Genomic DNA, 22,101 nt, shown 5'->3' with positions numbered 1-22,101 from the left:
TGGATTTGAGACATTTAGGTTCAGATTTTCGGAAGTGTTTTCTAAGTTTTGGGTGTACAACTTTAGATGTTTTGGGCTTGGTTTTCAGAGGTGCTGGTCATACACAGCTCCCAATTAAGTTGGAGTTCTGGGTGCTTGACACTTCTGAAAATCAGGCTTGAGGGGTACGATTTTCATAGTGCCTATGTGACTTAGGAGCACAAATACTATTAAAGTTAGTGTTTCTTAATCACCTGGGCACTTCTGAAAATTCTACCCTGAGTGTCTAAAGTTGGGCACTCAAACTTAGAGGCCACTTTTGAAAGTGTGGTTTTTAGTGTACTGTTACGTGTGTGTGTGTGTATGTGTGTGGTGGGTGGGAGGAGAGGGGAGGGGAGGGAGGGAGTTGAGCCACACAGAATTTAAAATGTGTTAATTGTCACAACTGCTTTTGACTTAAAAGTTTTACAGTTTACAGGACTAAGTATAACAGTGTATTTTCCAAAAAAAAATAATTATGGCTTTTTATCCTTTAAGAATTAATATCCATTTATATTTTTCTTTTTTAGAAACTTTTTTCAGATGCAGTTAAGACTTGTCAAAGAAATGGTCTTTGTACAACTAGCACCTTTCTCAACAGCTTCCATTCTCTGTGTGTATTTAAAATCACATTTGCAAATTTCAGGGACAAAAATAAGTTTCTACTGTTTTTTGTTTTTTGTTTTTTTTCTCCTTTTGGCAGTGCAGAAACAGTGTTGTTGTGAGACAGGGAGCTGGATTCTGATCTGGTTTGTGCATCATTGAGAAAATTGTTAACTGGTTCAGTAGCAGGGCCAATACTACTCTCATTTACGCTGGTACAACTCCATTGAAAATGATGGAATTGCGCTGGTGTTTATTTTCCATGTAATATAAATATATATTTCCATTATATGGCAGGGTATTGGTATCTTCCCTTGACAAGGTTATAAGACTTTATGAAATTCCCAGTCAAAAAAACGTTGTGAAAATGGTGTTAAACTTGAAAATACACATTAAAAATTCAAAAAGGGGAGGAAACAAACTTTAAAAAAACTGTGGAATTTCAAAGAAAACATTGAAAAGCTAGGAAATTAAGTTAAATAAAAATTTTAGACAATACTGTGTAATTAGAGAATTAAAGTACCATACATTATCTATATTCTGTCCTGATATCCCCGCCATCCAGTGCACCCTACTTGAAAGATAGGTACTTGATCGACAGGTATTGTTGTATATTACAGCCAGCTGCCCTATTCAACCCGATATATAGCTTCGTGGTTGGCCCCCTGACCTCTGGTGTCTGGGAGACATCTTAACTCCTATATAGTCAGTGAGAGTTGAAGATGCTCAGTACTTCTCAGGTTCAGTCTTATAATTTGGTGGTGTTCATCCATAGAGTTTAAGAAATCTGTAACTCCAGACACCTTTACAAAATTCCCCCCTGGACTGATATACCATGGTTTACATAGCTGAGTTGCAAGTATATTTAGGAAACTATATTGGGAAAGTGAGGAAGAGGTTAAGTGAGTCATTCAGGCCTTGTCCAAAATGTGCTGAAGTCAGTGGAAATACTCTTTGATTTCAGTGGGCCTTGGATTGGAACCTTTGTGCTTATGACTTGTAAAAGGTAAGTATTTGGTGTTGCCATGTTGTGAATGGAGGACCGTCAGTGACCATGGAGTGGGTGGGTATTGCACAGATTATGCTGAGTATGGTCACAGTGTAATGGGAGTATTTGGCTCATTATTCAATGTCTATCTAAGGTATTAGAAACCTATTCAATTACTTTCTAAGCCAGGAAAGATGTCATACAGGCATAAGGTTGTGTCATTAATTTGGATGGAGGGTTAGGGGCATGGATACAGAGTTAAAGTTGTTTTTGTGTTTCTTAACAATGCATATTCATATTTGTCTGCTTTTTTACGTTTTACCTTAAATTCAGTTTTTCTTGGCTGTTCAATATATATGGTTTTGAAAACTTCAGCATTCTTTTATTTCCCCTTAAGTTACTGTTAAGTATTCACAACCTTAATTACATATTAACAAAGCATCTGTTCAGCAATGTGAGTACTTATTAAACTTAGAATTACGGATTATTTGTTTAAATTGGAGGCTAGGAAAATACTGACTTGTTTTGCTTTCTGTGGGGCTTCTGAAAACATATTTTATTTTCTTTGCACCCATCTCCCCCCACCCCTTCTTTCCCCAGGCAACATGGCTTTGTAAACAATTGAATACCCCTTGTATCACTCAGGAGACTTTATTGGAAGAAACATTAGAGCTGACAAAAGAAGTAACGGCATTTCAAGAGAGAGGACAGGTATGTAGGGAGAGGTAATGGTACCAGCTCAGTGCGCTACGGAAGACAAATTATATAACACTGCCATGATTTCAAATGGTGGACAACTTGATCAGATTAAAGTATATAGTTTTGCATCAATGGTGGTTTGAACATGGGTGTATGAATTCGTAGGTGCAGGGGTTTCCATAGAGACAAAATAACCTTTTTGCGGCATATGATAATATGAACAGAGATAAAAATATGCTATGACACAGACAGGGATGGGAGAGACAGGGATTGGCAATGATTGAAAACCTTAACATTAGATTCTTATTAGATACTAGATACACATTTCTGGGTATGCACAGTACTGTTTAAAGAGTTATATGGTTTCACAAGAGAGACCCTGTTCTGTTTTAGCATGTTTGATGATCTCCATTAAGTAAGCACTATTCTCTGGGGTCTGTTTCAGTACAAAATACTTCCAGAAGATATGTTCATGGAGACCAAACACTTCTTTGATGTGACAGAGCTACTTAGCTATGTGGGGTTGATTTTTCTGTAGCATGACACAAATAATGTACTTGGTGCACTAATTCAGAGTAGTGTGCCAATCTAGTCATTTGGTGAGTGCAAACCCAAGAGGCACTCAGGCTGAGGAGGCAGCAGCAGGGTTAGGAGGACTTTTAGAGTATGTGTGTACTGCAGTGTAAGCCCAGGGTTTGAACTCAGGCTCAAGACTAACACCCCTTCCATCTAAACACAAATCATGCTCACCCAGGGCTCAGACCCAGGGTCCCAGGACTCAATGAGGGTGGAACCTCTGAGACGGGACCCAGGTTTCCAGCCCTATTGCTTTGTAGTGAAGATGCAGCTACACTGGACTCACACTCTCAGAGTCCACCAAAAGTATTCCACAATCCCAAGTGCCGACTTTCTTTGTCATCTGTACAGTCAAGTTTGGTGGACAATCAAGTTTTCCCACACTGCACCTGAACAAAGGGCTAGAGTGGCCACATTTTGGGAGGGCATTAGGAAGTCTGGGATATGGGTGGTTGGACTCAGGTCCACATAATGCCATGTAGATGCTGGGGTCCCACATTGGGACCCAGAGTTCAACAGTTCCTAAACTGGGGTTATAGTTGAATGTAGATGCTGAAGCCCTTGGTTAACAAACCCAGGATGTGGTAGGTTAACTAACTCAAGTTCTACTAATCTGGGGTTTACATAGCAGTGTAGACATACCCAGTTCCTAGGCTGGCTAAATTTAAATGCTCCAACCAACCGTCAGAAGAGCATTTGTTTCACTACTCTCTCTGAATTTATTAATCCTTCCACCCCACATCTATGGCCCAATACTCTGGAGCCATTCTTTCCCCGTCCCTAACATCTCATGGAAGATTTTTTGAGATAAGTTGTTTAGTGAGCATTTTTGCCAGTTGACTTGAGGTATGGTATTGACATGAGAGTTACTTGCCTTGTAGGTCAGTGAAGTAAGACGTACAGCAGTGGTTCTCAAAGCCGGTCCGCCGCTTGTTCAGGGAAAGCCCGTGGCGGGCCAGGCTGGTTTGTTTACCTGCCACGTCCGCAGGTTCGGACGATTGCGGCTCCCACTGGCCGCGGTTCGCCACTCCAGGCCAATGGGGGCTGCGGGAAGGGCGGCCAGCACATCCCTTGATCCGCGCCGCTTCCCGCAGCTAGTGAAGATAGAAGAAAATGAAATGGGGGAAGGATGTCCTGAATAAATCGGGTCAGCACCCTCTTTACCCTCCCCACCACAAAAAAATAAAAATAAACCCCTGTATTTATTACATTGAATCAAAGAGTAAGGTTTGGAGATGCCTCGAGTAGCACTCCTGGTCTGAAGATTTGTGAGGAAAAAGTCCATCAAAATCACTGAGACTACCTCCAAAATGTCTGCTTTTGACTGGGATGGAATAGGTTGGTGTAAAAATGGCTTTTATTGAGAAAGTGAACTTTAATAATTTGAGTGAAGGGTTTTTTTAAAGATTATTTTACTAGATTCATGAAACTCCATTCAGAGAGGGGGAAATTTAAAACAAAAATTCCCTTTGGTTTAATTACTCTAATTATTAACATATCTCAGACTGAAGAGAAGCACTTTCAAGGGTGTCCTTTTGGGCTTACTTGATTTACTTGTGTGGAAGATTAAAGCCAAAGATATCAGGGCTAATCAGGTGGCAAAGAGCATCTGAGAGCTGAAATCGGTGGTGTTTTTGTGTTGTGCTGTTTACACCTTTGTTTGTAGGATGTTAGCTGCTAGAGGGATGACTTTCATAAATAATTTTTCCAATTCCCTTGCATGATTTTGTCTTTTTATGTATGACTGTTATGACTAAGGATGAAATTCTGGCTCTATGGAAGTCAGTGGGAGCTTGGCCACTGATTTAATTGTGCCCAGGATTTCCCCCTCAAAGATTTTTTTTTTCCTCCTTGCTCACTCCTTCTGTCCATGGTCTAAACCCACTTTTGGCATAAGTGGCCATAATTCCAGTGGTGAATTTGATCCCATATGCACACTTTGCACCCATTAGCACTAAGAGGAAAAGGGTGAGTATGCAGAGACTAGAATACAGAACGCAATATACATATAACTCAATATACAGCTGGGCACTAAAGAACTGCAAACTTCTCCAAAGCAGTTTAATAAATGAAATGAGCTTATGTTTTGTAAAGTCCACCCTGAAGATCATCCATTGCAGCTTAATTTATTTAGATGATCATTTTACTTCGTGTGTATGAGATAACCAGGGCTGAATTAACCCAAAGGCCAAAAAGCTCAGGCATTCATTAACTCAGTATACCTATGCATTGTTACTAGAGCTGGGCATGTACTGCAAAACAATTTCCACAAATATTTATTCAAACTTTTTGATTAGTTCACTTTGGCCCCATTTGCTTCCTGTGAAAATTTGAGCATTTGAGTTTTATTGGTGCAGGGGTTCATGGAATGGGGATTTTAAATGTATGATTATTCTCAGAAACTGAATTTTTAAATTTGCACATGCAAGCATTCACTAACCCATGGTCTAGCACTGACTAATGAGCTCAAATAGTGACAGCCAGCTGTCATCAATATACATTTACAAATATTCAAAGGAGAAGTCAGATATTTTTGAATACTGGATAAATTTGAGGGAATCATGATCTGCTAACAAATATTCCATGAACGGAAGTAGAGGGTCCATTTTTAGATAAATCATTGCAAATTATTTCCTCATCTCTAGTTATGGCAATGTTAGTACAGTAGAAACCACCTTCAAGTTATTCCTCTAGTGAAGTTTAATGATTAAGTATTTAAAGATTTACTTATTTTGTCAACTGGCTAAAACAAGAAATTGAAACAACTATCGGTGTTAGGGGCTTGTGAGGGAAGTTTGTTCTTTGGACTCTAGCAAATTGTAGTGCAGATATTTGCATACTATGTAATTACTTTAAAGTGCTCTGCTGTTGCGAGTCAGCACCTGCATAGTCTCCCTGTGTGTTTAAAGAAGAAATAAAGAAGAGAAGAAAAACAGAGGCATCCTTATCTTTGCATGTCCAGTGATCAGATCTGTTCCAGGACAAAGCACTACAAAAGAACAAATAGAAAATGTCTGTATGTATGAGTCGCGTGGTATGCACACCCCATCCTCCTTTGGGGCATGGTGGGGTTGTGATACCACCACAGTTACATTCTACCGGACAGTCTTTAGGCTGAAAGTGGCACGGCCCAGAGGTCAGAGACAATATGGCTGCCCTTGGGGTCAGGGCAGTGCAGCCCAATGGCCAGAATTAATTACAGCGGCCTTTGCGTTCAGGACAGCACGGCCTAGTGGCTAGAGTCAATTACAGCATCCTTTGTATTCAGGGCAACGCGACCTATCAGCCAGTACCCGGGTAGGGGGGCCCTGGCCCACCCGACTCCACTGGGCCCTGACCCAGGGCCCTAACAGTGGCGGAGTGGTCCTCTACTGGGTCAGCAGGGAATCCCATCAAAACATGCTGAAATCACTCAGGTGGGAGATACCACTTGTGCACCCTCCCTTGGTCACTTCCTACCATGCTTCCAGAAGCTGCAGTCCCTGGGGCGTCGGGATCTCCGGGCTCCTCAGCATGGACGATTCCCTGAGGCTCCGTTGGCCATAAACCTCCAGGTTGACTCTCAGGATCTCCAGGTCCCGCAGGCAAGGGCTATGATGGCTCTTCACCTGGGGCTTCTGCCAAAAGTCCTTCCCATCCACGGCATTCACCCTAGAATGAGCTGGGCTGCTACCTTTTATGCTGGGGCAGCAGTTGGAGCATGCCCAGAATGGTTTGAGTGGTGGGACTCCTGCTGCTTATAGCATGGGATTAACCCTCTCTTGTCCCATGTGTAATATGCACATCCCGTCACAGTATGTAAAAAGATCTGTATGCGTCTGTGTGAGAGAGAGAACAAGCTGAATTGAAACTTTTATGACTTCTAAAACACTAAAACAGTTTTCTTCAATCTCGAATGCTTTTCTTTCCTCAGGGAGAACTATAAAACAAGCCAAGTTTGAAGTTTCTAGATACAGACATTTTTGCAATAAGAAAGTGAAGAAATTCCATTTGGAACATATGGGGAACATCCCTGTCCCCTCACTATAATCAAAAAGCATTTGTAGGGGTTTTACTCAAATGCTTTTGGGGGAAGGCTGTGCACAGAGTATGCATTATGATGTCATTGGACTAACACATAACACTTGAAATTCATCATGAATGAGTGCAGTGTATCATTAATAAGGTAGAATCATGAAAAGAACTGATCAAATCCATGTATACATAAAAAATAATTTGTCTTTAAAGGCAAAAACCACACCATAGTTTTAGGTTTCAGAGTAGCAGCCGTGTTAGTCTGTATCCGCAAAAAGAGAAGGAGAACTTGTGGCACCGTAGAGACTAACAAATTTATTTGAGCATAAGCTTTCGTGACCTACAGCTCACTTCATCGGATGCATGCCATAGTTTTAGGGAAGTCTAACATTCCAAACAGTGGGTTTGTCCATTGACTTCAATGGACTTTGGATCAGGCTCACAGTGCCGTAGCAGGTAGGAATAGAGTTTCCCACTTACCAACCATGCATGTGCACCAATGTCTGAGATCACAGATCAGAGGGAGGATGTTTAACAACACAACAGACTTGGGGCTTTTTTTGTAATAACACCAGTGTGTTAGCTCCTACTGTAATTTTGCTCTGATGGGGCAAGGAATTGCTCTATAAAGCTGTGTTCTGTCAGATGCTGTCTATCAGGTTTGGCCATTTTTAGTGTAGTGATCTGGTCTAAAGTGATTGAATATGCCCTATTAAAATATTAAACAGAGTGGTGATTTTGTAGACTACTGCTTAGTGAAAACTTCACTGACCAGGAAACTAAACTGGAATTGAGCCATAGTCTTCAGAAAGATCTGGCTTGAGTGCTGATAAAGTGCAGCACCGATACATATGCCCTTGATTATTTTTCTCCGGCAAATTCTGGTCAAAAGAGAGGACTAAGATTACCACTGCAGTGAAAGAAGTTAGAATAATTTTGGTTTAAATTGATTTGGCAGGGCTCAGCAGAGTGGACCCCCTGGCAGTTGCTAGCCTTTCTTGACATGACACATCAAAGAAGTCAGTAAGACACTAGCTGTTTCTGATAGCAGCATGACGCACCTTTGGAAGGTGACAGACTCAAAGCCACAGACCCAGGCTCCAACAATGAAAGGCTGCAGGAGGCTTTGACGCACCACCCTATGGGACTGGCTGACTTTCAAGAAACAGAGCAATTTCTTTCACTTTTTCTCTTTTACCTGCTTGAATGCTGTTTCGTGAATGGCTGATATTAGGAAAATGATTGAGAATTGGAGACATTAGAGATAACAAAGACCTAATTGGGTCATCTTGGCTATTCCCCAGCTGGGGCAGCATTGTTCTCTGTGGTATATTCTTAAATGCTTTGTCCATCTAATTTTAAATGACTTGCATGATGGAGCTTTCACCATTTCCTTTGGAAATTTTCCATGGTCTAACAGAGATCATTGTTAGGGAGTCTTTCCTGATGTTCAGCCAAATTTTCTGTTGTTCACTTTCATCTAGTTATACCCACTAGATCATCCTAAACCAGAAGACCAAAAAACAAAACAAAAAAACCCCCGAACGAAACCTTCTTCAGGTTTACACCCATCAGATTGTGTGGTGAAAGCAAGGAATGGGGAAACCCACAAGTGATGTAAATGTTTATTTGGAACAACAAACGTCAAATGCACATAATCAAAGAGTTTTCTGAGTTAGGTGGAGGATAACTTTGAGTCAGAAAGTAGAATATCCAACTAGAGAAGTAATCCTGGATCTAGTTCTTATCAATAATGGGGAACTCAATGAGATTGTGAAAATTAATAGGGGAGCTTGGTACCATGGACCATGAGCTGCTTCAATTTAGCAGAGTAATTAATGGTTTTGCTGAGCAGTAGAGGGTTTTAGACTTCTGCAAGGTACATTTTGGAAAACTGCAAAATTAAGGTACTTATCCTGCAATGAACTCTATGTGGGCCCTTGGGGGTCCGCCTATGCAAAGCTCATTTTAGGATCAGGCCCCTAGTGAATAAGAAGTGGTAGAAAGGGATTTTAAGATCCATCAGTCTGGATGACCTAAATAAGGCTTAATATGTTAAGTTCCAAAGAAAAAGAAGTATCCAATGTACATTGCCTTTACGAGGATACTCAGTCAGCTAAGACTTTTAAGTAAAAAGAAAAAGAGCCAACTGCCCTAGTAATTTAATAATTAATAGTTATCTTAACATTGATAGAATGATACTCCTTTATGGTGTTAGAGTAATTAGCTAATGAATTTACCAAACCATTATTCATTATTTTTGAAAAGCCATGGAGAAATGGGAGGTACTAAAATAATGGAGAAATACAGCTGTGATACAGCCTTCAGAAGAAGAAAGAAGGGTGTTTCTGACAATAGCTGCCAAGTGAACCTAGTAAAACAATGGAACAAATATTAGGGGAAAAAATCACTAAACATCTAGAATAATATAATCTCTTCTGCTATCGGACATGGAAGATATTTGCTTATGAAATATTGCCAGAAAGTAAAGATATTGACAAGTTGGATAGAATACAGAAAAGAGTAACCGAAAGGAATGGGGGCTGAAGGGGTTTAATTATGAAGAAAGATGAAAAGCTTTTGTTAATGTTTAATTTGTCTGACTAACAACTACAGCTTTGTGGGGTGGGACATGATAATTGTCTGCCGATATGTGGCGTGCACACCACAAATTATTTAGGGAGATACAAAGAGTTATTAATTAGGAGTATTGTGATAAAATAAAGGGAAATTCAAATTGATTATCAAGAAAACTTTCCTGACAGCAAGAGCTACAAGACAGTTGAATATTTTCCTAAGGGAAGTTGTGGAAGCCATATTGCTCAGAACATTAAAAATTACACTGAGTTAAGCTCTAAACAAAATATGGTAGGGAACAGTCTTGGCTTACCAGAGGATGCGCTAGGTGGCTTAATAGATTTTTTTTTTCTATATCCAATTTCTTTGAGTCAAGGATCCTGCATTATGTTTTCCCTCTAAGTTTTAACATTTAATTGAAGAAAGCAACCATGTTTGTGTGGCATGATTTGATTTTTGTAAACCGATGCTAGTTATTGCTTGTAGTTCCATCATCCTGTAGGTGTTTACGGATTATTTTCCTCTTGGAGAGTTGTTTGGTTATTTGAACAGTGATTTAAGTTAGGTTCTTTCAGTGAGTAATTACCAGGATTGTCCTTTCCTCTTTTTTTGAAAAGTTAGTGTCCTATTTGTGTCTCTCCTCCTCTCCCCCAGTATTCAGGTGTTTCTCCAGTTTTCCTTGGCTTCATAACAATGTCAGTAGCTCAGTACATTTGTTAGCAAATAATTCATTTAGTAACCCGTGTTGCAGACCATCCAGACCCATTGAATTAGTATAGATCGTTTTTGTTAATGCATTCTTCATTTTTTTCTTACTGTCTGTACACTTTTTTCATCTTTTTTCCTTGTTATTAAAAAAACATTCAGTAGCTTTTTAGAATCATTGTGAATTTCCTGTCTCCCACTTCTCTTATTAATGAACCTACAGTATTTGTATTTGTTTTCCTCTGATATATTTGTAAATTGTTTCCCCTAATTTAAAAGGAGAAATGCTTTTGGGAAAAAATATGAAGGACTGTTTTAAGAACGCAGGAAATTAGCAGTGTATATATGTAAAAAATACAGAGATATAAGATTATAAAATACAGTATTTGAAAATCAGGTTCTCTCTGATTGCCAGTGCTGAGTTCAGGGTTCTTTATGTCCCATGTTACAGCTGATAACATCACTAATGCCACAGAGCTTGTCCTGTAAAACAGCATGTAGACCAGAATTCTTCTGAAGTCAGTGGGACTTCTTATGAGCATAAGATTTTTTTTCACTTGCAGGATTGTGGCCTAACACAATAGTAGGAGTGTGGATCTCGGGGCTGTTTACATGTTCATGACATGTTTAAGCCTGGTAGGTAAAAAGCAGAACCATGAACTCAGACCTTAGCAAGTAAAAAGTCATTTCGTTTATTTTTAAAATGAATTTCTGTGTTCTTTTTAACTCAACATATATGTTGTGCTAATGATTTGGGGGTCTCAGTTTGATTGATTGATTTATTTTAAGAAGGCATTTCAGTCCACCATTAGCCAGAGTGCCTGAGTGATAAAATTCCTTTTGAACTCCATTGTGAATATTCAGCCTTTCTTTTTTTGTTTTATTTTTTGTTTTGTTCTTTCTTTAGAAAATTCCCAATGCACTGTGGGCCAATCTGATCCAGGAGCGTCTGTCAAATGTGGACTGCATCAAACAAGTAAGAATTGCTCCTTGGAGGGCCAGTGGATAAGCACTTACAGGACTCACACACAGTAGTTAGCATTCCAAGTCCAGAGCAGAGGAGGGAATGGGAGCAAATCAACAGGGGCTCAGGAGCGGACTGCTTTCTTGAACATCCGTGGAGGGAGTTTGGAGCTTTACTAGCAGGATGAAGGGGAGGATGAGAGTATGCATATGCTAATCGTATAGCAGTGAGATGATCAAAGGCTGAACAAGCATAGCTTTGTTGATTGCCTGGGGCAACTGGCAGTTACAGTGGACAAAACAGATAAACAGAAAATACATAAAAATCAATATATTGGTTTAGAGTTTTAACTCCCCTTGTAGGTGGGGAGAAAGAGCCCTAACGTTTATCATTTCATTTCAATCTCCTCTGTTTCTCATCATATCTTTTTTTCCCCCTCCATGCTAAGAAATGCTGTATTTGAACATATACTCTTCTCGGTAATCATTAATAAGTTAATTATTAGGTTGCAGAAATGGGCAAATGAATAGGCTCGAATATGCCCATGGGTACAAGAAATTCTTTCCTGTGGGTTTTGCATAAATGTAAGGAGGGTGTCCTAAACTGGAACTTCTGAAGTAGATTAATACTGGGCAAACTGAGTGGTTTGAATCTGGACTAAAGGAAAGCCCAACCCCCTCTTGTGTATTTCCTTTAGATCTGCAGAAGCTGTTATGGTTTATTGAGTCAATAATCAGTCTATTATTAAGATTGTTAGAGCCATAACAGTCTGTTGGGTATAAAGCCTCTTTTTGAATTATGCCATAACACAGACTATGCAGTATAGGGTGCACTTTTCTAAAAGCACTGTACAGACCACAGTCTACATTAGGTTCACGCAGTCTGTGGTGTATCAGCTGAACTGTGCCTCAGTTTACCCACCTGCAGATGGCACTTCCTGCCATGACAGGGATGTTGTGAGGTTTGCCATTTAATAAAACCTTGTCCCTTTTTGACATCACTGCCTGGCTTGTTCATTGAATAAAGCAAGACAGCAGCTAATGTTGAGATAATGTCTTATTGAAATACTGAAAAATCCTCTCTTAAAACAGCCTTAACAGATAATTGCAGGTGCCAAAAATGTCATGTAGCCCGTGAATCTGTAGTGTTTCCATGATTTGTACTGCATTTTGCAATGTTCTGCAAATTCTAGGCTTTTGTTTTAAGAGGAAAAATAGAGGCCTTGTTTATTTTACAAAACCAACCACATTTAAACATCCGGGGCTAGAATACGATTGTAACATGTCCTGGTCCCATCATCACAGGTGAGACCAAACCATGGGCCACCACATACTTGGGCCACTACCTTGTGCTTTAAGATGGTAGATTTTGTGGCACAAGTGGTGTAACTCTTCTGTCTATTTTTGTTGCAAGTACATAGCTATGACCACATAAGTGGTGTGGTACTGTCCAGTAGCAGAAAATGCTGTCCAGCCGAGCAACAGCTGAAGTGTGCGCTGTCCCATTGCTCAACCCATTACCACGATTAAATCTGAACTTAAAAGTTTACATGCAACCATTTAAATGACAAGGTGGAAATTAAAAAAAAAAACAAAAAGGAAACCAAATGCAAAAAACGGCATTAATACACTATGGTTACATATTTGCAGTTCACAAAAGGCCAAACGGTGGTACCATTATTTGCATTATGTTGTATCTTACTCCTTAAGTAATTCCATTCAAATCTAAAGAGAAGGCATCAAAGGAATAAACAAATCACAGTCTGTAAATTCCTATATGGGGAAAAATATTTAATAAAGCGCTTTTCAATCTAGCGGATAAAGATATAACACAGTCCAATGACTGGAAGTTGAAGCTAGACAAATTCAGACTGGAAAGAAGGCGTACATTTTTAACAGTGAGGGTAATTAACCACTGGAACAATTTATCAAGGGTCCTTGTGAATTCTCCATGATTGGCAATTTTTAAATCAAAATCGGATGTTTTTCTAAAAGGTGTTCAAATGGAATTATTTTGGAGAAGTTCTATGGCCTGTTATATGAGGTTAGACTAGATGATCAAAATGGTTGCTTCTTCCCCTGGAATCTGTGAATCTATTAAATTATTGCTACATATTTTACAGATAAAGTTTTTTAAAATACCTTAATATATATTTAGCTAAATATGTATTTACTAAGGAGACTGGAGTCATCCAAAAAATCAGGGTATGCTTTGTAACATTTCAATAAGATTTTTTTCCAAGTTACCATGTATTCAAAAACCCCAAACAAATATATACCATAACTTTACAAAAGGAAATTCATAGACCAAGTACCTGATTCACCATTACATTAATCCAGATTTATGCCAGTGTAACTCCCTTGAAATCAATGGGGTTACAGCTGCATAAAACTGGAGTAGCATAATGATGAATCAGGCCCCAGATATCTAAATTACATCATCTATGATGAAAGGCACAACTTTATTAGTTTAAGCTAATGCTCCTTCCCTAAATCTAGATGCTATTTCCCCTTTGAATCCTCATGCTATAGTGGTATGAGTCCAGGACAGAAAAAACTATGGAATAGCTTTTCAGTTCATTATGTATAAGACTTCCCCTCCCCCTCCTTTTTTAAATGGCCTATTTTCTTTGCATTTTAGAATGTCCTGGCACACTCTCCATCTCTCAACCACTGGGAGATTTGAAACAATCATTTTGAATTGTTAGAAAGAAATTAGTAAAGAGATTCGGAAAAAAACCTAAATGTCTGGGAAGTGGTTGTCAGTTTTCCTGTACAAAATACTGTATGCCTTAATCCATAATTTATCTGTTCATTTTGAATTTGCAAAGTAGAATTAAACTTATGCATTGCAAATCATTATGCTTGAATTATTTGGGTCTGCCTAGTTTCTCTTAGAGCTTTTTTTAAGATGATCTGCCTTTTTTTTTTTTTTTTTTTTAAATGGTGATAGATGTTTATCCCTTCAGGCCAAATATCTGGTGGTATTTACTGTATTTGCATAAATGTACTAAATACACTCTGGAATTAAGCCTTTCTGTGTAACTGTAGAATGTGTTTAAAAACACAACTATACAGTACACAGTCTTGTACAATTATGTGATATGTGGTTTAGCAACTGCTGAACTCAAGTGAAACCAATATTGTCAGCTGTGGGTATAATTGAAACCGAGCAGAATGGGGCAATAGAAACAACCAAAATTTTACATCGAGGTAGTGCTATGAGACTGTCAAAGATCTGTGGCAATTCTGTGGCAAGGAATGATTCAGTTTATTGTACGATCGTTGCCCTCACAATTGGATATGAACATTTTAATATTTCTCTAGTTGAGTAAAATCAGCATGCTTATCATGCCCCCTAATAATAGTGACACAATTCTCACTTAGAAGGCAGGGAGTATGATCTAATGGCTAGACCAGGAGACTGGGAGGTAAGACACCTGATGGCTATAAAGTGCTAGATGGAACTGCTTGCTTGTTCTCAGAGGCCAAACCCATTGAAATAAAAATAATTACAAAACACAGCAAAGCCCAGAATGAAACCCAGGAGTTCTGACTGCTAACCACTAGGCACACTGTCCTTGCATTATCAAAGAAAGGAGTGTCTATGCTAGGTTTTTATTTTTACTCAGATTTGCCACCATAACTATCACTGGTGCAACTCCACTGCTGGTGGAAGCAATGGGGTCGCTAGCGTAGACAAGGTTACAAGCTGCCACTAGCGTTTTTAAAAGCATGTTTTTTAACCGTGGTCAGAGCAGACCTACTGAAATGATAGCTGCTGGTACATTGTGTACACTAGTGCTTCCACTGTTGTCACCAGTAGTGGAAGTGATTGGTGGTAGAAATGGTGGGAAATTTTAGAGAAAGAGGATATGTGCAGACAAGGCCTTCAAAGCAGATTCTGTTTACTGGTGAATAATTCTTCAGTTTAGGAGTTTTTGAAAAGCACCAGAGTATTTCTAAACCTTCTGTAATGTACTCCCATCCCTCACAGAAACCATATTCTCTCTTGCTGAAGCACACATGTTTTTAACAGCTAAGTTTCTTACAAGTTCATTGTGGTGCTATTAAGATAAGTGTTGACATTCTTCAATATGCAGACAAATTCCACTCTTCTCCAAAGGTCCTGTGCACACTACACTTTTTTGCCCCATATTTTCCACAGTTGCTAATGCTGTTTAAGCTCCACTAGTGGTGGCAATGATCGGAGCTTGAGTCAAGAAAAGGCACTTCCAGCTGCTGACATTTTAAGCATGTAGACCTGCTCTGAGTAGGACATCATGATGCTTAAAATGCCAGCAGCTGCCTGGAACCCTGTCACTCCCATTGTTGTTACTGCCAGTAGAACTGAACCAGTGCTTGCAGTGACGGGACATTTGGGGCAATAAAAACTTACAGACATCTCCAAAAAAGCCAAGTTAAGCAAAAAGGGAGTGCTTGCTACTAGTTGAGTTAGATGTGAATAAGTTCACTGGGCTCTAGAAAGAATGTATAATGGTGCAGTAATCAACAGCCACTAAACGTAAGGATGTCCTCTACTTGCGCATGTGTAATTTCCATATGAAAGAGGATCAGTGCATTTTTATTACTCTTTTTAAGTGAAATCTAATACAATTAATATTGTGGACTGTAGATTTTTGAATTCTTTGTATAGATTTATGCTATATTGCTCATAACACAATTCAGTATTTTATACTGAAGATGTTACTAGATTGCAGGAGCAGTGTGCTGGACTAACATAGTACCACCAGCTGTTTGTTTTATTTCTCCTTGTGGTGTCATTGGGCTGGCATTAATTGCACAGCTTTCATCCCACTGACAGTAGGAATACAGAATTTTTTGTGCCATTGTTTTGACACTCACAGGTTTATAGATGTCACAGGCATCCTCTAAGGAGTACAATTTTATTGATCAACAGCTCTGCTGAGACTGTATGTGTGTGTTCCTCTAATACAAATGTAGTTAGGACTGCAAGGGATCAGGCAGTTAGGTCTTACAGCATACACAGAAAACTTATTGCAGGCATTATGTTAGAACAAGGGACCTGTGAAGCTGATATGAGGATGTTTCATCTTATAGGGTTAGTACATGGTGCCTATAGCTCCACTGGCTATTACCTAATTCTTGGTGCTGTTGGGATGTAATGTTGTGGAATGAATTTTATAGAACTGGAGAAGTCTAGTGTAGAGGTTGCTAGGTGGTGAATTTGCACCCTTAGGAATGGCTTTTTGAGAGAGTGGCAGTTGAACCTTATGTACCAGTCTCAAGATCATTTGAGAACTAAGCCTTTGCCAGTGATTAACTTGAGTAATTGGGGTATTTTACTTGTTGATACTAAGCAGTTTGGGAGAGTTGAAGAGGCTTTCATTGATGTGAAAGAAAAGATTGCTGGTGGTTGGGTATAAAAAGTGATGAACTCACACTTGCATTGGCTACAGGAACTTTCTTTGGTTATTGTTTGGTGGATGAGATCATGTAATCAGTGGGCCAAATCCTGCCTCCTGTTTCATCTGTGCAACCCCATGCAAGTTGATAGTGTACCGTGTTAGTGTAACAGAGGGGAGAATTTGACCCATTAACATCAATTTATTTGTCTAAACAGGACACGGCTTCTTATTCACTACTGAGGCTACCAAAATGCTTTTTATGTGGGAAAAGACTTTCCTTTCCAATAGAGAGATTGACAAAGTGTGACCTCCTCCAACCTCTAGTCCTCCTTGTGACGGGTTGCCCCCATTTCACCCCTGTCTGGGGTGCCACCTGATGTACTGGAGTATCCCTGAGGCTGCCTGTTCCACCAGCCTGGGCTTCCTTACACTGTCCTGCTGAGCCAGGCCCTCAGGCCTCCTCCAGCACACACACAGGTGCAGCTCCAGCTGCAGAAAGACACAGACATTGAAATCAGCACTGCATGGGAAGGCTTCAGCTAAGGAATTGCTCAGCACTCAAGTGCACACCCCCTCTGGAGTGTAAACCACAAATTGCATTGTCTTGCGCTGGACAGAGAACTATACAGTGTAAGCTCATGAAATTCGTCCCCTCCCTCAATATGGAGGAAGATATGCACAGCTGTTTGCTTCCCAGTTATGAATTCCACAAACTGGTTTTAGAGAAAACAAAACTAAGTTTATTAGATTTTAAAAAGATAGATTTTAAGTGATTATAAAGGATAGCCAACAAATCAAAGCAGATTACTGAGCAAATAAAACAAACACACAAACTAAGCTTAATATACTAAAGAAACTGGTTACAGGTAGTAATTTCTCACCCTAAATGTTGTTTTAGGCATTTCTTTCATAGGCCAGATACCTTTTCCAGCCTGGGCTCAGCTCTTCTCCCTCTCCCACTTTTGTCCTTGTTTCTAAGATGTTTTCAGCAGTCATCCTGGGCAGGGATTCAGTGAAGAATGAAACCTGATTAACTCATTTCCCTGTCTTAAATAGGATTTACATATGGCAGGATTTACTTTGTCTTTCAGTGGGATTCCCACCCCTCTTAGTTGAAAATACTGGTATTCTATGATGGAGTCCAGTACCAGGTGACATGATCACATGGCCCTGCAGTGTCAAATCAGCCACGAGTCTAAGGACATTTGTAGCATTCCAGGAAGCTTCTCAGAAAGGTGGGAGATTAGCATCTTCAAAGTCCTATTGTTTTCCCCTATGGCCCATCCAGACTGATTGCATTCTGTCTTGTGGGCATTCCCCAGGTACAAACACTTTTGTAATTGATACATAGACAATATTCCTAAGTTCAGATACATAAACGATACATGCATACAAATAGGATAATCATATTCAGCAAATCATAATCTTTCCAATGATATCTCAAAAGACCCATCTTGCATAAAACACATCTGAGTTATGCCATATTCATAGAATGGAGATAACAGTATCTCTATGAAGAATATGGGGTCTAGTGTCACACTCCTAATACCGACAAATTGCAGGAATCAGCTTGTCAGTAGATACTTTCACACATACTGCCCTCCGCATAGTGATTATTGTGGCATCTTTGCTAGAGGTGTCCTCCCCGATTCCCTTTGGTCTTGTTCCCCCTAGTTCATAGGGATGGAGGAAGAGGATGGGCCCAGTACAGGTTAAATAAAGGAGTAGTTCACTGCAGAAAAGATTGTGCAATCGAAGCTTATAGAGATGCCATCAAAAGGCCTGAGACAGTGCATTGTATTGGCAAGAGGTAGCTACGGTCATGGGAGAGTTTCAATCGGTAAAGGTCATGCAGCCTACATCAGTCCGGATGCTCCTATTCTTGTAAGAATTATTATGTCACCTTTAAGTCTGTCTGCTTATCTCACTATTTATACTGCACTCCATGCCCTGGTAACTAACAGACTTGGGTCCACAGGGGACTATATTCATTGATAATTTTTTGCTGTTTGGTTACCTCTCCTTTCTTTGGATGGGAGGGAAGGGCATATAATACATTTAAAAAAAATCTGAATGTTGTGGGAAAACAATGGTGAAGACATTTTGTTCTGAAGGCAACAAGATTTGTGGTCTTTCTAATCTTTTGTGAAAGGGCATTCCAAAGCTGTGGGCCTGTGGCTGAAAATTCTTTCTCAAGTCTAATGTGATTGAGTGTTGATTTTCTGCATTTCTTCACTCTTTGCCTCGTTCTAACCCTATCTGTGTAAATAGCTTTCTATTTTTGTAATGAGTTTTGAGGATGCTCAGGCCAAACACTAACAAAAGAAAGCTGAGTGTCAGTGTAACTATTATTTGGGTGGAAGGTGTCAGTCACGGATAGGTTGATAACAATACTGCACTGCAGCAAAGGACACCCATGTTTGAGAATGACCTTGGGTTTTGTCTGCTTCAGATTCCTTGAATTTGAAGGAGTTAGGTGATATCTGTACAAATACCTCATTGCTGCTGATTTACACAGTGAGATAGGTCTCCAAGGAGCACTTTACCTGACCTTAAGGCAAGAGCTGAATGCTGCATTTATCACTGTCTTTAAGTTGGAGGGGATTTGAGGGTCCAGTTGTGGGGAGTAGATGGTGGCCCCAGAATGAAGCATTATGGAATCCTCAGGATCCTAGCTTTTATTCACGGCTAGACGTGAGGATGTGCTGCCCATGCTTGGATGCCTGGAGGTTATTGTTATCAAGAAGAGAAAATAGATGGCTTCATAAAGAAACACATTCTTATCAAGTGAAGTTACTAATTACACTTTAATGATAGTCAGGAGGGCAGAAAAGACCAGTGTTTGCATAAAGCACGATAGGCATATTTTAAGTCAGGTCTTGCTCTGCTGTATGTTGCTACCTCTTGCTTAGTTCCCAAGCCACACTCCCTTTTTACTGTGTTTTTCTTTTTTTATCTGTGACATCTGCTTGGAGCTTGTCCCTCCTGTGATACCATACTACTTGCAGCTGTTCAGACCTCCAGCTCTGAGCTGTGCATGGGGTGCCCTGAGCATACGGCCTTTTTGATGTGTGATAAAACAGAACCAAGCCACTGGGGGTATGGAGAGGGAATGCATCAGAATATCAATAAACCTGCTCTGAACAAAGCTCCAACTCTGTGGTAGAATAGACATTTCACTGAAGTGTCAAGTAGATGGATAATATATTCTAATTAGGGACTATTGGTACCTCAGAATTCATAGACCTTGGAAATAAGATCCAAAAAGCTAACTATTTATATAGGGTTTATTTATTATGTATTTGTTTAGTGACTTAAAATATATTTGTTACACACAGCTATTCACTGAGCTATGATTTCTTACTTAAACTTTTAGCCATTAAATTGTATGCGATCTGCTTTAAGGGACTTTGGCATTTGTATAATTGTATGTGAATCTTATAAAGTGTGTTGCATCTTGTTAAAAAGATTATCCTCTATCTTTTGTTCATTGCCAAGTATTTGCTTTTGAGCTGTAATGCTTCTAAACTGCCCTGGCACCAGAAAGCTTGTAATATGTTGTTTAGTTTGGATTCCAAAGAATATTAAACTAGGAATGGAGATAGTGGGTCAGGTCCTCAACTGGTGTAAATTGGCATAGCTGTATTGATGTCAGAGGTGCTATGCTCATTTACACCATCTTAGGATCTAGCCCACTGTGGGTACAGGACTCAGTTTCACATGTATGACTGAACAGATCACATTTACAATGCCTAGGATCCTAACATACTGCTAAAACACCATGGAACCTATTTCTGTTTTCTCTCCTCGGTAACTCTCAAGGGAAAACTGATTTTTTTAGCACCTGTGTGACCTTATTCAGTGGTTCATCCTAATTTGATAAAGCAAACACTGGGAGTGGCAAAATATGGCTTGCAGTTACCGGAGTCTTTTTTTATTGTCCTCAGATAACTGCAGGATGGCATATGGGTGAAATCGGACTAATTAGGGAATTTTAAGTAGTCTACTCTATTTTCTTGTGTAATTAGAATGCCCGGATTTCCTCCTACAAAAGTCACTGAGGTATGTTTAGCTGAAATAATTCTAAAATCTTTGTACCCCATAGTGATAGAGCTTCAGATTTATGTGGGAGATGACGATGATTGCTAGCTAATGCAATACAGTATTAAAATGTCTTTTTTCATACAAAGATATGTTCTTTCAGCTTCCTTACCACCTCAGAAAGTTATTGGGAGTACAGTGACAAGCACTTGTTCAGCTAAACAACTAACAGAGAGAAATTTAGACAAAGTTTAGCAGATTTAGACTCAGGAGACATAAGAGAGGTAGATTTCAGATACTGCATCACATAGAAATTGAGTAATGCTGCAGCACTCCTGTGGTATTTCATAGATCTGTAAATGCTTCTTTTTTTAAGATGTTCAGTCCAACACTTATCTGGCTATAACAAGGACTTAAGGGAGCAAAAGGATTTTCTTTCTTTTGCTCTGTTGCTTCATTAGCTATGGGAAGTAGGTTTCCATTACTATGAATTTTCCTGTATAATTTAAGAAAATAATGAAAGAGTGCATATTTTCTTCAGTGCTCATTGCTCTTTAGATTTGTTTAGTTTCTCTTTTTTTTAATCCATGGTGTGGCTTGGTATTCCTTTGAATATTTCAAAATTGTAGTGGTGGGTTTGTGCTGTTTGAGGGTATTTTTGCCTTTTGTTTTGTTTTTTCAAGAAAGAAGACATTTGTTTGTATCCTTTTAGGTTTTTTAGATTGAAACTTTAAAAATAAATCACGAGTAGAATATGTAATTGTCCATTTTACTGTGGTGATGTTATTAGTGCGTGTCACTTTCCGACACATTCAACACTGCAAACGGTCAGTTTCTTTTCTCCCAAACATCCACAGTAGAACACATCTTATGCTCTAGGTCATTGAGATGCTTTTCTCCCTGCTGGATGAAATTCATTTTTGGAACTGAGTACAAGGTACAAGGTCCCATTTTGAGGCAAAACTTTGTGTGCAGGCAAAGGGGCATCACATCTGTATTGTGGAGGGGTGGACTGCCCTCTGCAGAAAGCTGGAGTAACCACTTTAGAGGGACTGCATTGCAACGCCATGGTCTGCCTGCACATTGGGATGTGTAAATGTTATATCTCCTTAATGCCTGCTTAATGGTTCACATCAAATCTGATTTCTTGGGCTTTGGGCGGATGTGGGTGTGAATTCTATCTTAAATAAAGGAGAAAGGATGATATTGCAGCTAAAGCACAGGACAAGAAGTGAAGAGATCTGGTTCCTGTTACCTCCTCTGATTCCCTGTCTGAACTTGAGCAAGTCACTTCACTGCTCTGTTCCTCAGTTTTCCTGTCTGGTAAATGGGGATAATAATTTGACCTGTCTGATTTCACTGCCCAAGCTGAGTGCTAATAGTTCAAGTGGTGAAAAGTAAATTTGATTTAAGAAATTATTTCAATTGTAATAAATTGAGATGATGGTGTTAACATGTGAAATTATTTTTTAACGTCTGTTCCTAATTTTTGATGGTGCCTCTTTAAGTTTAATTTATATTATTTAT

General features: G+C 39.4%; 1 protein-coding gene across 4 annotated transcripts in view; it reads left to right on the top strand.

Annotated features, from left to right (window-relative positions):
* Window positions 1-22,101, top strand: part of AK8 (adenylate kinase 8) — a 110,690-nt gene that overhangs the window by 13,735 nt on the left and 74,854 nt on the right. For all 4 annotated transcript variants that reach the window (XM_074973465.1, XM_074973462.1, XM_074973464.1 and 1 more), the window contains exons 4-5: window positions 2,210-2,320; window positions 11,088-11,156. In XM_074973465.1, the coding sequence (XP_074829566.1) occupies window positions 2,210-2,320; window positions 11,088-11,156 (180 nt within the window). The remainder of the gene's footprint in view (window positions 1-2,209; window positions 2,321-11,087; window positions 11,157-22,101) is intronic.

Source organism: Natator depressus, chromosome 16, assembly GCF_965152275.1.
Source record: "Natator depressus isolate rNatDep1 chromosome 16, rNatDep2.hap1, whole genome shotgun sequence".
Lineage (NCBI taxonomy): Eukaryota > Metazoa > Chordata > Testudines > Cheloniidae > Natator > Natator depressus.
The sequence above is the reverse complement of the archived record's forward strand: the minus strand, read 5'-3'. Positions and strand labels throughout refer to the sequence as shown.